This window comes from Parambassis ranga, chromosome 9 (assembly GCF_900634625.1).
Source record: "Parambassis ranga chromosome 9, fParRan2.1, whole genome shotgun sequence".
In the NCBI taxonomy this organism is placed as follows: domain Eukaryota; kingdom Metazoa; phylum Chordata; class Actinopteri; family Ambassidae; genus Parambassis; species Parambassis ranga.
Window position 1 is genome coordinate 18,000,877 of NC_041030.1, and position 13,625 is coordinate 18,014,501.

The following is a 13,625-nucleotide window of genomic DNA, read 5'->3' on the forward strand; positions in this document are numbered from 1 at the left end:
CTCGTTTTAACTGATTTTATTTTTTTTTGCTGCTCATTCCTGTCACACATTGAACAACAGTTGATGCAGAAATGCTGCCGTTTTGAAATTGTTTACACTAAATGAATCTGGATGCTCTGTGCCATCAGACAATAAATAATTTGCAGAGACTTAGTGAGGATTCAGTTGTGTGCCTTTGCATATAAACTAACAAATGCCAGTATGGTGTCATTATCCAAACCCCAGCCTGTGATCCAAGCTGGTGCTGGGACTGGTGTGAGGTTGTGTATTTTGTGACTCTATGGGACTTCAACTTGTTACACTTGAAACCAAACTATATGTAACTATGAAGTTTCTGCCTCTTAACCGAACGTGGGTTTAACATGCATTTCAGCTGGCATGGCCAGCACATTGCACTGTGTTTATTGTCAATGTTAGTGAATGTCAAAGGAGAGGCATCTTTCACAATCACTGTGTGATACATCGCCTCACTCCTAATGCCCCAATATAGGATCATTTCTCTGACAAATGATCCTTTTTCATTATTTGCCCGTAAACATCCTGGTTCCCCTGGAAAACACATGACATTAAGGAAGCATGATCATCTCAAGATAGAGACGATTATTATATGATACGTTTGATCCTTCTCTAATCTGTCATCGGAAACAATCTGTGTGCTGTAGAGACCCGGAAAGCCTTTGTTTTCGAGACCACTCTGCTTATCTGCAAGGAGATGAATTTACTGATAGTTGTCAGGGCTCGATCTGTCTTCCAGGTCTATCTCACATCATTTCCTTCCAAACGGGATGCTGCCTGTGCCTCAGCACCCTGCATCTGTATCATCCAGAGCCAAAGCTTTTCAATCACTTCTGAAGATGCCTTCAGTTGTCAGGACAGTGCGTGAACTGTTGTTAATTAATGTTCATGTTGTTCAGCTTTGAGCCCCATTTAAAGTTCATGTCTGGAATTTGAATGATACATTTGCATAGGCTGTTATTATTTATCGCCTTTACGTGTACAGCACTTTTGCTATAATGCTCACATTTAATATTGTGATTTATATTTCTAATGTGCTATGCAGCTGTTAGCTATGATTGATGAATGTGAGTGGCAGTGCTGTGCTTCAATCAGTCCTATACCAACAAAGTAAGGCTCAAGGTTACTGGCTGGAAACCATCTCATCTGAAGCAGCACTACAACACATCAGTGTTCGACTTTTGAAGAGTGCCAGTTTATTTCTGTGGCTTTTTGCTTTTGCTAAATTTCCCAGGAGTTATGTTTGATGACATGTGCCAGGCAGGAAACAATGCAAGTACATGGATGGAGCTGGCATATGTACTATAGCTACACATCCCAGTGGATAAACTAATTAAAACAAACTCCATGTTGGGTTATAATTTGGATCAATAAATTATGAATCTGTCCACAGTTTTCACAAACAACTGCAATTCAGATTAATAGTGAACTAGAAAAGGGCATTTCCTGAAGAAAATGCAAGTTTGAATGCTGCACCTGGCGTGCGGAAAAGATTCGGAATTAGAAATTCTGAATACAGGTTTGATAGAGCAGCATCTATTGATGACACCGAAATTGCTTAATATTTGAAAAAACTTTAAGTTGACCCAAAATGTCCTCTGTGAGATGAACATTTTGATAGTTGAATGGCTGAAATCGGTCAATGTATCACTGCGCCAAAAACATATGGAAGAATAAAAAAGAAGAAGAAGACAGAGGGTGATGAACAATAGCTTGATTGCCTAGCAACGGCAATCAAACTAATGAACACTAAAATAATATTATTATGTTTAATTTTTTATCTGCTTGTGTATGTATATTTTATTTGCACACATCTCCTGGTTGATAATGAAAACTGGAGTTACACAGCCATTGTCAGGATTACTCCTTGTTTAGTCACTGGGATGTGTAGACATAGCTGAGACATTTGGTGGCTGCTATATGTGACACAACCTATGCTGGGATATAGTTGGATTTGTGTTGGACCTGCAAAGGCCTGATTCACATCCTGTGATGAATGCAGCCCCTGAATTAATACATCGCTATTATATATGACATGCAGGTCTTTCATCATAAAATATGTACGTATTGCTTTATTTTTTTGTGTGATTTCAAGTGACATTTGAGCTCTCAAAGCGTCTTACACTGATACGGTCTCTGAACCGCTAACGCTCATTACAGTGCTTACAATTTCTTTTTTTCTACACAACTTTGAATGATGGCTCTAAAGCGATTAAATCGATGCACTGCCAGCTGAGGTATCAGTGGAAATAAAAAGCCATATGCATTCCCTTCACACTCCTGCACCGAGAGTGATGCAAGGCAGACAAGCAGCTCCAGCTATTGTCTGCTAAAGCCCTGCAAATCTGCCCGAGTCCCCCACTGGCAGCGGCTGACTGGATTCTGTGCCTGTGACAAGCAAGTGACAGATCATCGCCGAGGGGGGAGAAATCTGTCTATAGAATAATATAGTATGACAGTCCCTCTGAAGAATACATCAGGCAGCTCGTGCAACAATCACGCCAACCAGGTTTCATCACAGTGCACTGTCCCTGTGACATCTGCGTCTGAGTTAAAATCAAACAAGCATGCATGCACTTATGACTACACTATACAATGTCAAGGGGGGTCAGGGTCGGCCTGGAAACACTGATTGCTGTTGCACAGATAACACAGTGATGTACAAACTGTAGGATGAAGCACACACACACACACACACACACACACAGAGGTAGAAAAGGGCAATTATTGTGTGAGCTGACAGCGGCCACATCAACCTAACAGCCAATCAATAAACCGTTAAATTAATTACAGTCAATTATTTTCATTTCCTTAAAAGTCCACTATCAGTGTTCTCCCCCGACATGTTGGGAAATAAGGCTGTTTGCGTTCCGACTGGGGGTTAGATGAGACGATCGATTATCAATTTCATCTTGGTGTGTTGAGAAGAGATGAAGGATGTGTTTAGCCCTGCTTATCACAAAGCAGGGACAAACAGCATGGAGGCTTCAAATCTGCCATTTCTACATGTAAGGCTGCAACTCATGCATATTTTAATCCTATATTAATTTCCAGATTAATCTTTTTGTCTGTTACATCTTGCACTGAAAGTTGCTGGAAGGGCGTATATTTTTTTTTCTTCCTTCTGTGAAGATTTGCAGATTCCTCCTGCTTCTGCCTTTTGTGTCGGACCAGCAGGACTCTAGGCTAAAAATGTCCTCGGCTGGTATCTTTTCTCAATGCAGAGAGATGAAACTGATATCAATACAACTCCCGGGAAGACAGTTAAAAAGGGAATGTTTCCCAAAATGTCAGAATATTCCTTTGAACTAAACAATCAAAGATATCTGTTAGAGCTTTTATGCTTCATCCTCTAGTTACCTCAACACTGGCTGCCTGGATGGCTGGCTTGCATTCTATTAGGAGTAAAATGTTTAAAAGTCCATCTGCCAGGCCTGTAGCTCTCCACTTTGTGGTTCCCCGCAGACCTGCAGGTGCATTCCTACTGACATTATTTTCTGAAGGACAGATCAACGCAGACAAATCCAATCCTACTTGGCCAAGTTTTGTATTTTGTCCATTAATTAGAGACATATGTCGCAAGCCCAAATACTGGCGCTTGCTTCATTGTGAACTTTTTCAGCTCCCGCAGCAAAGTCTACAACCATACGTGCATCCATATTTAGCAGGCTAGTGCAGCCAGACACTTTGTGAGCACAATTATTCACTCTTGCTAGCAGGGGATTTCCTCTTCACTAACTGTTGCATATTTACTTTCCTGATTACAAACTTACAAAGCATGAGAAGGGGGAGCCCTGTGTAACATCACAACATCATGGACAGCAAGGTGAATGTAGAAGCTTCTAAAATATTCCTAATAATCAGATAATCTGTGTGACTCACCGTGTTGAGTTTGATCTCCATGTTGAGGACTCCTCCACTGTCCAAAACAGGCATCAGGTTGATGGCGAACACAGCGGCCCTGTCAGGTGGAATGGAAATATTTGGACCAAAGAAGACATAGAAGTGCACGGAGAAGGTGTCCAGCTCGTTGCGCAGGGTCGGGCGGATGGGCCAGCATTTATTTGTGTCTGCAGTGGGGGCGAGGTAAATGATGCTGTCTTCCGAGGTGCGCAGGTGACTGTTGTTCGGGGACAGGCTGGGCAGGGCGGCCATTAACAGAGTCTCAGACAGGGAGAAGCCCATCGCTGTTCCAAAGGACTGAGGCATGTTCATGGACGAGCCTGGCTGGGCTTGGTCTTTCGATAAACTGGGCTTGGAACAATCTGTTCAGAGAAATTCAACAACAGAAGCAAATGGTTTTAAAAATGAACCATGACCAGAAAATCTTCACACTGCTAATAACAGCATGTTTTTTTTTTTTTTACATGCTAAGCAACCACGTCTTATGCAAATGATTGATGATCCCCTTTGGCTGGCGTCCATGGTGTACTGTATACAGCAAGGTTCAGTGGTGTACGCTGCTTTTTAATGAAACAAAGCTTCACTGTAATTGCAAACTGTACGCTTTCACTCAACACAAAGCAACTCCCTGCAAAATGGTCATTGATACAGCAACTGGCAAAGTATTATCAAAAACTGCCAATCCCCAAAGGGAAAAGGATTTCAAAGGCTTTTCCAGCTCAGTCTTGTTTGCATATGGTTGTCTCTGAAAGGGTTTGAAGTATTTTGATGTCTGTTCAGGCAGCTGAAGCTCTCCTAAAAATACTGAAATGTACCGCAGACAAAAGTAACTTTGGTTAAAATAATCTGTATAATCGGTTACGACCTATATATAGCGCATGTATCTTTAACACAAGTGTGGGTGGGAAGGAACGGCTGAGGAAACGGCTTCTTTTTGTTCTTAGCATCTTCATCAATGTCCAATCATCTATAAAAGGCAAGACACCTGTAGTACAATTGATCTATAAATGACAATAACATGTGCTAACTGAAACCACATTCGATGTAGCATGCCTGTAAATTGGTCTGAATTCACACAGGAGCACATATTTCAGAAACAGCTCCTAGCAACAATAACCAGTGGGAGCAAGAAGGCATGAGAAGGTGAGGACTCCAGATGGTCTTCACCCTGAACCTGAGGTGTTGTTCAATTTAAATCCACAAAAGGTCAAGTAAGATCTGCCTGGCAGGCAGGCAGAAGAGACAGAGTGTGAATAATTAGTGTCTGCGTTGCCATGGTGACAAAGTGCACTGTACAGTGTGGAACAGAGGGAGGGGATCTCTACATGGTAGTGGACTTCCCACAGATTTGTGAGCCATCCCCGCCGAGTGAGCATAAAGAATATCTCGACTCGCCACAGCCCAGAAACAGCATGTAGCACTTAAGCGTGGTATCACTGGCCTCTTAGCAATCCCGAGTGAATCACCTCAGTTTGGGGCTCCAGCCTTTTCTTCAACAAGCCTCTTGATGGTCCAACTGTGCCCAGCCTCCCATCAAAACACATGTCCAGAAAAATCAATTTCTGTCCCACTTATCTGCGAGCATCTTGGCTATGCTTTAAAAGACACAGAGCTGGAGATTTTTGCTTTGATATGAGAAGGACACCTATATAGTAAGATAGATTCATTTTTTCCTCATGAGCACCTGTGCAAATTGAAAGGCACAATCCTTCATGCTCTGACTAGCTATGATATGCTGCAGAGATCTACTTTGAGCTTTTGTTTGGCCTAATTTATGAGTTCTCAGATTTATAGAGACCACCCCAGCATCCTTATAAATTACACTTCCGAAGCAGCAGGAAGAAAAATAATGAAAAATGCTGGAAGCAAAGAGCTCGCAGAGTGGGGCAATAAACACCATCACGTTTCCTTTGAAAAATAATGAGACAAAAAGAAATCCAGCACATTACCTCTAATAAATCATCAAATAATTTGGTTTAATTGGCAAAATAGTCTCATTTACAAAACAGTCAGCACCTAAAAGAATGAGCAAACCTTACAGGAATAAATCTGTTATTTTCACCTTTTCACAATGAAAATGGTGATAATAAATATACAAGACTCTTCACTAATGTTGATTAGGCATTTGAGCAGTGAACAGAGTGACTAAAACACAAGGATGAATTATTAATTTTTATTTTTTTCCTGCTTTTGATGTGATATGTAAACGTGTTACTATTTATAATATTATTATTCAAAGACTCAGAGATGAGGAGGGTTATAGTGTTCTCAGTTTATCAGTATTTAGTTCAACATCGCATAATAAAGTAAATTCTATTTGTTTTTCAGCTTTTGTTTAAAGCTACAACACAGAATGTTTGTCTCCCCCTTTTGGTAGTGAGAGGATTTACACAAATACGGGTGAAGCCTGAATCTGAGAGATAATTCCCAATGTTACCCATTTTAGTAGGGCTGCAACAAATTAGTATTTTGTTACTCAAGTACTCGCTGATTATTTTTGAGATTATTCAAGTAATCTGATTACATGTAAATATCACAGTTTTCCCATAAATACGGCTGCAGATAACAGCTAACAGCTACTTCGCTGGTGGGCGCCTACGTTGCCCCGCTGCTTTGTCATACCTTCAGCCCGCGACCGGCCGGCCCTGGTTTTGAACCCAGGGCCTCTGGGCTAATCATCCTGCTACGCCACAAGCAACCATTCTTATGTCGCTAACTAAAAGTTATCAAATACTAAATTAGTTGTCGATGCATTTTGCCCTTGAATATTACTCGAATAATCGTTACAGCCCTACATTTTAGCATTGGTGTCTGAAAGCTGACCTTACAGCTCTTGGACAGATAGAGTTAATTTTTTTCTTCAGAACAAAGGAAGAAAAAAAAAAATCACTTACAGATCAATTACATTTTAAAAACCCTCACCTGTGATCTGCACCCCGATGCGGAAGTAGACGTCGGAGTTACTCAGATATCTCTCCACCAGGATGTAGTACCACTGCTCCCAGGCAGGTACAGCAGTGAGTAATTCACAAGGGTTCCATTCCCTGCAGTCGAGGGCACTTGAGTTATGCACCGGCGGCGCCCGCGCTCTTATCTTCAGCACCACGGGACAACTGTCGCTACTCTTGTTCCTGGTGCTGCAGTTTACCAGCTGCACCTTCACCTTTGATATATAATTGGGGATGAACACTCTGCACAGGCACACAGAGAAAACACACATTTTAGAGACTGAAACACAGACAGGCCCAGCAGAGAATTGCGTGTCTTAGATGTCATAAATTCAATTATATCATTTTGACAGTAATACATTGCTGTTCTTAAGCAGGATGATTCATTTGAATTCATGCTTCTTTTTGTTGTAAAGTGAAAATATTTTTATTCGGGTTGAAAATATTCTTTTTATGCAGCACTGCCATAGAAAAAAAAATGAGTGTAAACCTTGAAAAAAAAACATTTCTCTGCTTGCAGGACTCAAAGCAGGGGAAATGTGAGTTGATGAGGGTGTGCAAACTATAAGCAAACACTGACAATGTGTTTTTTTTTCATTTTGAAATGAAAGATAAGCTCTGAGAGGAGACTGCAGGAAAATCATAACTTAAGAGGCAGATGAGGAATGTGCAGGTTAGTAAAGTGCATTTTTCTCATGGCGCATATAGCTCCAAAGCAAACCCGTCCTCATTTTTGTTTTTTCGTTACGAGGCTTACTTGTAAAGTGCAGATCTGTTGTGGACTGGGATCATCTGGTCAATGAAGTATCCAGGATAAAGCACAGAAATCCCCACCAGCCTCTGAACTATGAGCTGAGGCTGGAACAGATACTGGCATTCCTCTGACAGACCCTGCAAAGATAACACAGCAAAGGTTTAGATGCCATTTTTTTTTTGTGGTTAACTCACCAATATTTCTTAAAAGCTGGTAAGGAGGAGATGAGATATCATTCAGACTGGCTGAAAATTCCTAATGGACTGTGTGCATTAAGCCTGTCAGCCTCCTGGATTAATATCACTCTGTCCTCCTGCTCCCTGCCACACAGCGAAAACAAGCACCCACTATTTCACTTGTGTAGTTCTGAACCATTAATGCTTCATGTGCATTACTTTGTGTGATGAGCCGATCAGACTGGATGACTTAGAGCCAGAGGACCGTGCATTATTTCTTACACATGATCTGCCATGAACATTTCTTTGCAGAAGGAAAAAACAAAACCTTTAGCATCTGATTCTGAGGGACAGGTGTGAATGCCAAATTAGGTCCTTCATTCCTGTCAACTGATCACTAACTCCTCCTTCTGGAGCTACAATTACTGTGGCGTGTCATTAGTCCAGGACCAGCCACGGTGACCCTTTGATTTATTACAGCCTGTCAGCTGGATCTGCACATGCGTCCTGTAGAACAAGCTGTGTTTTAATTAAGGCTTGACCAATATGGCTTTTTTGGAGGTCGGTTCTGTTTGACGCTGTAAGTGCAAACAGCTTGTGATGGTGTTCAGTAGCTTTAAATTTGACCATCTTCACACCAAAATAGATACAGAGAGGCATTTATTTTTCCCAGAATTCAGACTTGGCAAGATGTTAAAGCCTCTAAAACTCCATTAAAGCCATAAAGCACTAAAAGTCCCCAATGAAACCCTGACTAATTACATTATTTTAGCTTCTTCAGTCAGAATTACCCACTGAGAGTATGCAATTTTAGGGTCAGCTCTGGGGTATAGCATGAGCTTACAGTTTATTAGTTATACCTGAGCAATCTAAAGCAATCCATTGCAACAGTGCTGTAATAAATGCAAATTTTGAGAGCTGATGTTTGGCTTTACTGGGCTCTGTGGTGTTGTATTGTTGCTGTATTGAATTGACAGTACTTTATAAGATAAAGTGTGTTTGAATAAAACACATATAAATTGAATATATTAATTGAATTTGAGAGTTATACATCAGTAGACAGCAACTGTCTGGCCAATACCCAGAGTTTAATATAAGGCTAATATAAAACTGGAAAAACACTATGTCAAATCCAGATTTTAATTACCATCATAAAACAGTAAGATATTTCAAGTAATGGACAAGTGAGGGAAATGAAACGAGTGAAATAAAGGCCATTTTATTTAGTTAATCAAATCAGTTAACCCACAAGAATTCTAAATGATTTACCCCCTTTCACTGAACTGAACACACAACTCTTGCTTTTATCACCATCCTACTTCAGCTCATAACTAAGCAGCATCCCTTGTTGTGCCAACAAATGCCTAGAAGCACAAATATTTCATGATTTTTTTACTACTCCAGCTCATACAGTCACTTTGCTAATTTCTGACCTAAGCTAATAAATGTTTAATGTTCTCTGTGTCTTTGGGCTTTAAATCTGTTCATTTAGGAACTAGTGACATCACAACATTATGAGCTGAAGTTACTCAATCATGTTTATTTGTCATCTAAACATTGGACAGCAAAATTTAGAGTAGAGCCTAAGAGGCAAGTTAGGGATGGTAGGGGTATATGCAACATGGTGGACTATCACTCAGGAGTCTAGTTTTGAGTCCCCCTGACACCGTGAGCTGTTTTGTTTTTACTCGATAGGTTTTTATCCATGGTTATATTAAACACATTTTACAAGGAAATCCATTCATTTTCTGCAGCCACTGCGGTGGTCCCTAGCCCCCGTGAACATATGAAGATCTTGCCTGACATATGCACACAAATGATGTTTTTAAGGACTGAAAATATTTAACTCATGTTACCGGCTGGCAATGACACAATTTGCAGTAGTTAGTGAGAGGACAGATGATTGTAGCGAAGAGACCTGCATTAGCATTGCAAGATGTTATGGCCAGCGGTGACCATCCAGAAACTGAGCTGCTGAGAGCAAATTGTGTTTGTTTTTTATAGTTAGACTGTCTCCGATGCTACTTCTCAAATGTCTGACAATATGTGTGCCTTAGTCAAAGAAACAATAAGAGTACAGTAACATAGGTTAATGTACAGTTACATAACAGCACTGAACAAGCAATGTATTTGCATGGCTGTCACTCAAATAAATCCTTTAATGGTTCCTTTCCTTCCTAAACAGCTCGATTTTGTCTTAAAAATAAAAAATATAATGACAACCCCAATGTAAAAATGTGGTATTCTAAGCAGGTATACAAGTTTAATCACTATGGGTTTGCCAAAATAAGAATCTTGCCATGTAGAGAGAAACATTTAATTGCAAAAATGAACACTTCAGGAGGTTAAACAAAACAAACATCAACAAAAAAGCAGCATTTTCACCATATCTTTGTTTTCAGTTGCTGAATCCCACCACACATGCTGTGTGCCAAGTTCTGTATTTAACTATGAAGCACAGCGCCCATTCTGCTTGCATTGCCTCCCTTCATGTCCTCTTTCTGAAATGAAAACACCTTGGTTGCTAGAAAATTGCTTCAAAAAGCAGAAAATCTATGTGATTTCCATCTATACAATGTGTCACTGAAAGCTGGACACAGTTTAGCCACGGTGGCTTCTATTCCCACTGCCCCCGTAAATCAAACCAATTCTTTTGTACGCTGGATGTTGATGGCAACTTTTGATGATATTTTTGATTGTTGTGTATTCCAGGTGCACTTTTGCCAGCCACTGGAAACCACAAAGGAAGCACATCTGAACGCCATGCCAGTGACAAATAAATTGCTTGAAATGGAAATCAGCAGGTGTTTATGCAGCCAAATAGGAGAACATGATGAGATGAAGAAAAACTCTCTGACACTGTTCTGCCTCTTTGGGCTCTGCAGCACGAGCTGGAATACTAATCCCAGTCATTTACATTATTTTTTTCCTACTATAAAGGGAAGTTAAGCAACCATGAAAATACAATTTGGAAGTAGATTACATTAATGTTATGTTACATGACATTTTCACATAAGTAAGCTGCCTTTTGACCACCACTGCATCATGTGTAACACAACAGTGATTCCTGCTTCTCTCTGTCGCTCCTCACAGCTGATGCTGGATGAGCAGAGTTTTGGATCCTTAGCCAGAGGCTATAAAGATAGCTAGCTGAATATTCAGATAGATTTTTTTGTCATTTGTGTGTTGTAGCAATTTGTGGTAAACATTCAGACTCACCTTGACTGAGATCTTGCCTTCATCCTTGGGTAAATGTGCAGCCAGGAACCAGTCTCCGGGGAGAGGGCTGGTCACGTTGAACGCTCCTGTTGTACGGTTTGGAAGAGTCCAGGTCAGAGTCACCGCAAAGGACCCTGGGACGACTGTATCCCGAGGGAAGCGGGTGTACAGGGGGTTGATTACTGGAGGAGCCCCAGACCTGAAGTACCTATTACAACACAAAGCCCACAATTCAATCCCTGTTAAGCTGAATATTTTCACAAACAACACGGACATCTGCCAAAATATAAAAATTCATCTATAGGAGGAGGTGACAGCATGAGCACAGATGGCCTCTTCTGTTTAAAATATGAATAATTCAAATTCAGAACACTAATAAGCAGCTCTACATATTTGAATGGAACAACCACGTTCATCATGTCAATCACACCTACACAGAACACTCACCTGAAAAAAACAGCTCTCACAGTAACACTGCTTACCAATATGATAAAAATAGACGGACATTATTAAAAGCTTAATGCAGTTAATGCTTCCATACTGCCGAGGCTGTTATAACCTTTTTCCCCAGAGGTGAAGCTCATAAGATGCCTGCTATGATTCATTACTTTTCCCCTACAGATGAAGGCGACTTCAGCAAACAAGGGAACAAGACGAAGGCAAACTTGTCTTACACAGTCACATTGCGGTTTGGGCATGTGTCTCCAAACGTGCCGCCTTGCTCCTTGAAGGTGATGAGGTTCCATACGGCCATCATGGTGTCGTCAGGCACATTGAAGTGGAACAGTTCCACACTGGCGAAGGAGTTGAAAGCAATCAGCTTGCGAGGCGTGCGGGTGAAGTATTCAGTCACAAAAAGGCAATCTGTGGGGGACAGAACCAGAGGAGAGGAAGAATGTGAGGACTGCACTTTCAAAACAAAAGTTCTGCTCCTCATCAGCAGTATAGCACAGCAATGCATAGTTAACCTGCTTAGGCAATACAGAGTGATAAAGATGATACCATGCTACAATACAGAGTCATGTTGACATGCTACGCTAAGATGGCGAGACAACATCAAGCACCTGTGGATCCTTATTTTGGAAAAAATCTCACATGGTTGAGTTTTAAAAGTGGAAAAAGGTTGCAGGTTGCACCATTTACTGTAGAGTGAAAGAGCAGTAAACTGCAAGTCTTCAAAAGCAACACGGCTGTGACCTTCGGAATATTTCACAATATGGCCGACCATCTTCGGAGCTCTAAAGTGATGTGAAAGAGGTTCTGGCTCAGCTCCACCAGGCTTTGGTTGTGACGACACAGTTTTTGTGGCAAAAACAACCTACACATGTAGTTTATATACTGACACACCTTGAATGTGCCATTTTTTGGCACAATTCAAACGGCGGATTAAAAGTCCACAGAATTCATGCTCTGATTGTCTGCACCATGTTTCATGGGGTAAATGCAAAGAGCGATCATCACGTCATCACATCAGACACCCAGATTTGAGTCTGATGAGCCTACAGACTTTTACCTACAGAGAACAAACACTTTCCAATTTGTCAGTATTATCATTCCTGTAAACAGAGCATAAGGCATCTCTCTCTGTCTTAACTCCATAATGACAAGCGTCTCCTTGAACCCAGCACTGATCAACTGTGTGTAGATCAACTAAATATGTGATCACAGACTTTAGCACAATTTAAAGCAGCCTTGGGAGATGCATGTATGTATGCAGGCTCACTCGCATCCTGCATAATGTCAAATCCTTGGATTACATCCACCAAAGCCTCTGCATATAAAAGCAGCAGAACAAGTGGCAGGTGTAATCTGCCACATTACCTACATGAGCCGGGCTGGCGTCAAGCGCACAGTGGGTGGGTGAAATCGTGGTGGCAACTGAGTGCGAGTCGGTTAATTGCTATACTAGAACATATAAAGCATTGCTTAGATAAGTGTTATTATAAACATAAACAGGAGCAGATGAGGAAGGAGGAAGCAGATTTTTATGAGAACAAGGTGGAGGCACCTTGATGTATCACCGGGGGAGAGAATGAGAGAATTCACTTCTTGTTTGTCAACCATTTCCACCATCTGTACTTGGCGACATCATTCACCCTTTGTGCCGTCTTTGTAGGGAAAAAAATGTGTCTCATCTGCAGTTTGTACAAAGATATTAAGATCTCACAGTGCTGTGTGTAGACGCAGTGAAAAACCTGCATGTCTGAAGCAGTATAGCCGACCACCACCAGCCCAATTTATGTCAGATATCAGACAGGCTCACTGCACGGATGCTGTCATTTGCTGCACGTTTGTCGCTGCAACTAAGTGACCCTTTACGCTGAGACACTCTTAAATGTGCAGTGTTTTCAAATGCGTTTGTGTAACATGAGAAAAATGTCTCTTCTCTTCTTCTTTCCACCACCACACATACACTTTTACCAGGTTTCCAGGCTCACGCTGGCTCTCACCTATGGAAGCAACCCTGAATACTAAAGAGACGCAGAATAAGGAAGCAGACACAGAGAAGAATGAAGCACTCTCACTGTCAAAAGCTAAAGCCTAATCCCAAACAAAGCTCCCGGCCTTTATGTTACTCTCCTATAGCCATCCACCGGACTGCTTATTTGT

General features: G+C 41.2%; 1 protein-coding gene across 1 annotated transcript in view; it reads right to left on the minus strand.

The window, feature by feature from the left end:
* Window positions 1-13,625, minus strand: part of tmem8b (transmembrane protein 8B) — a 30,657-nt gene that overhangs the window by 12,916 nt on the left and 4,116 nt on the right. Inside the window, exons 2-6 of the mRNA XM_028415039.1 lie at window positions 11,690-11,879; window positions 11,016-11,223; window positions 7,624-7,757; window positions 6,841-7,109; window positions 3,898-4,280 (exon numbers count right to left, since the gene is read on the minus strand). Coding sequence (XP_028270840.1) covers window positions 3,898-4,280; window positions 6,841-7,109; window positions 7,624-7,757; window positions 11,016-11,223; window positions 11,690-11,772 — 1,077 coding nt within the window. The 5' untranslated portion in view covers window positions 11,773-11,879. The remainder of the gene's footprint in view (window positions 1-3,897; window positions 4,281-6,840; window positions 7,110-7,623; window positions 7,758-11,015; window positions 11,224-11,689; window positions 11,880-13,625) is intronic.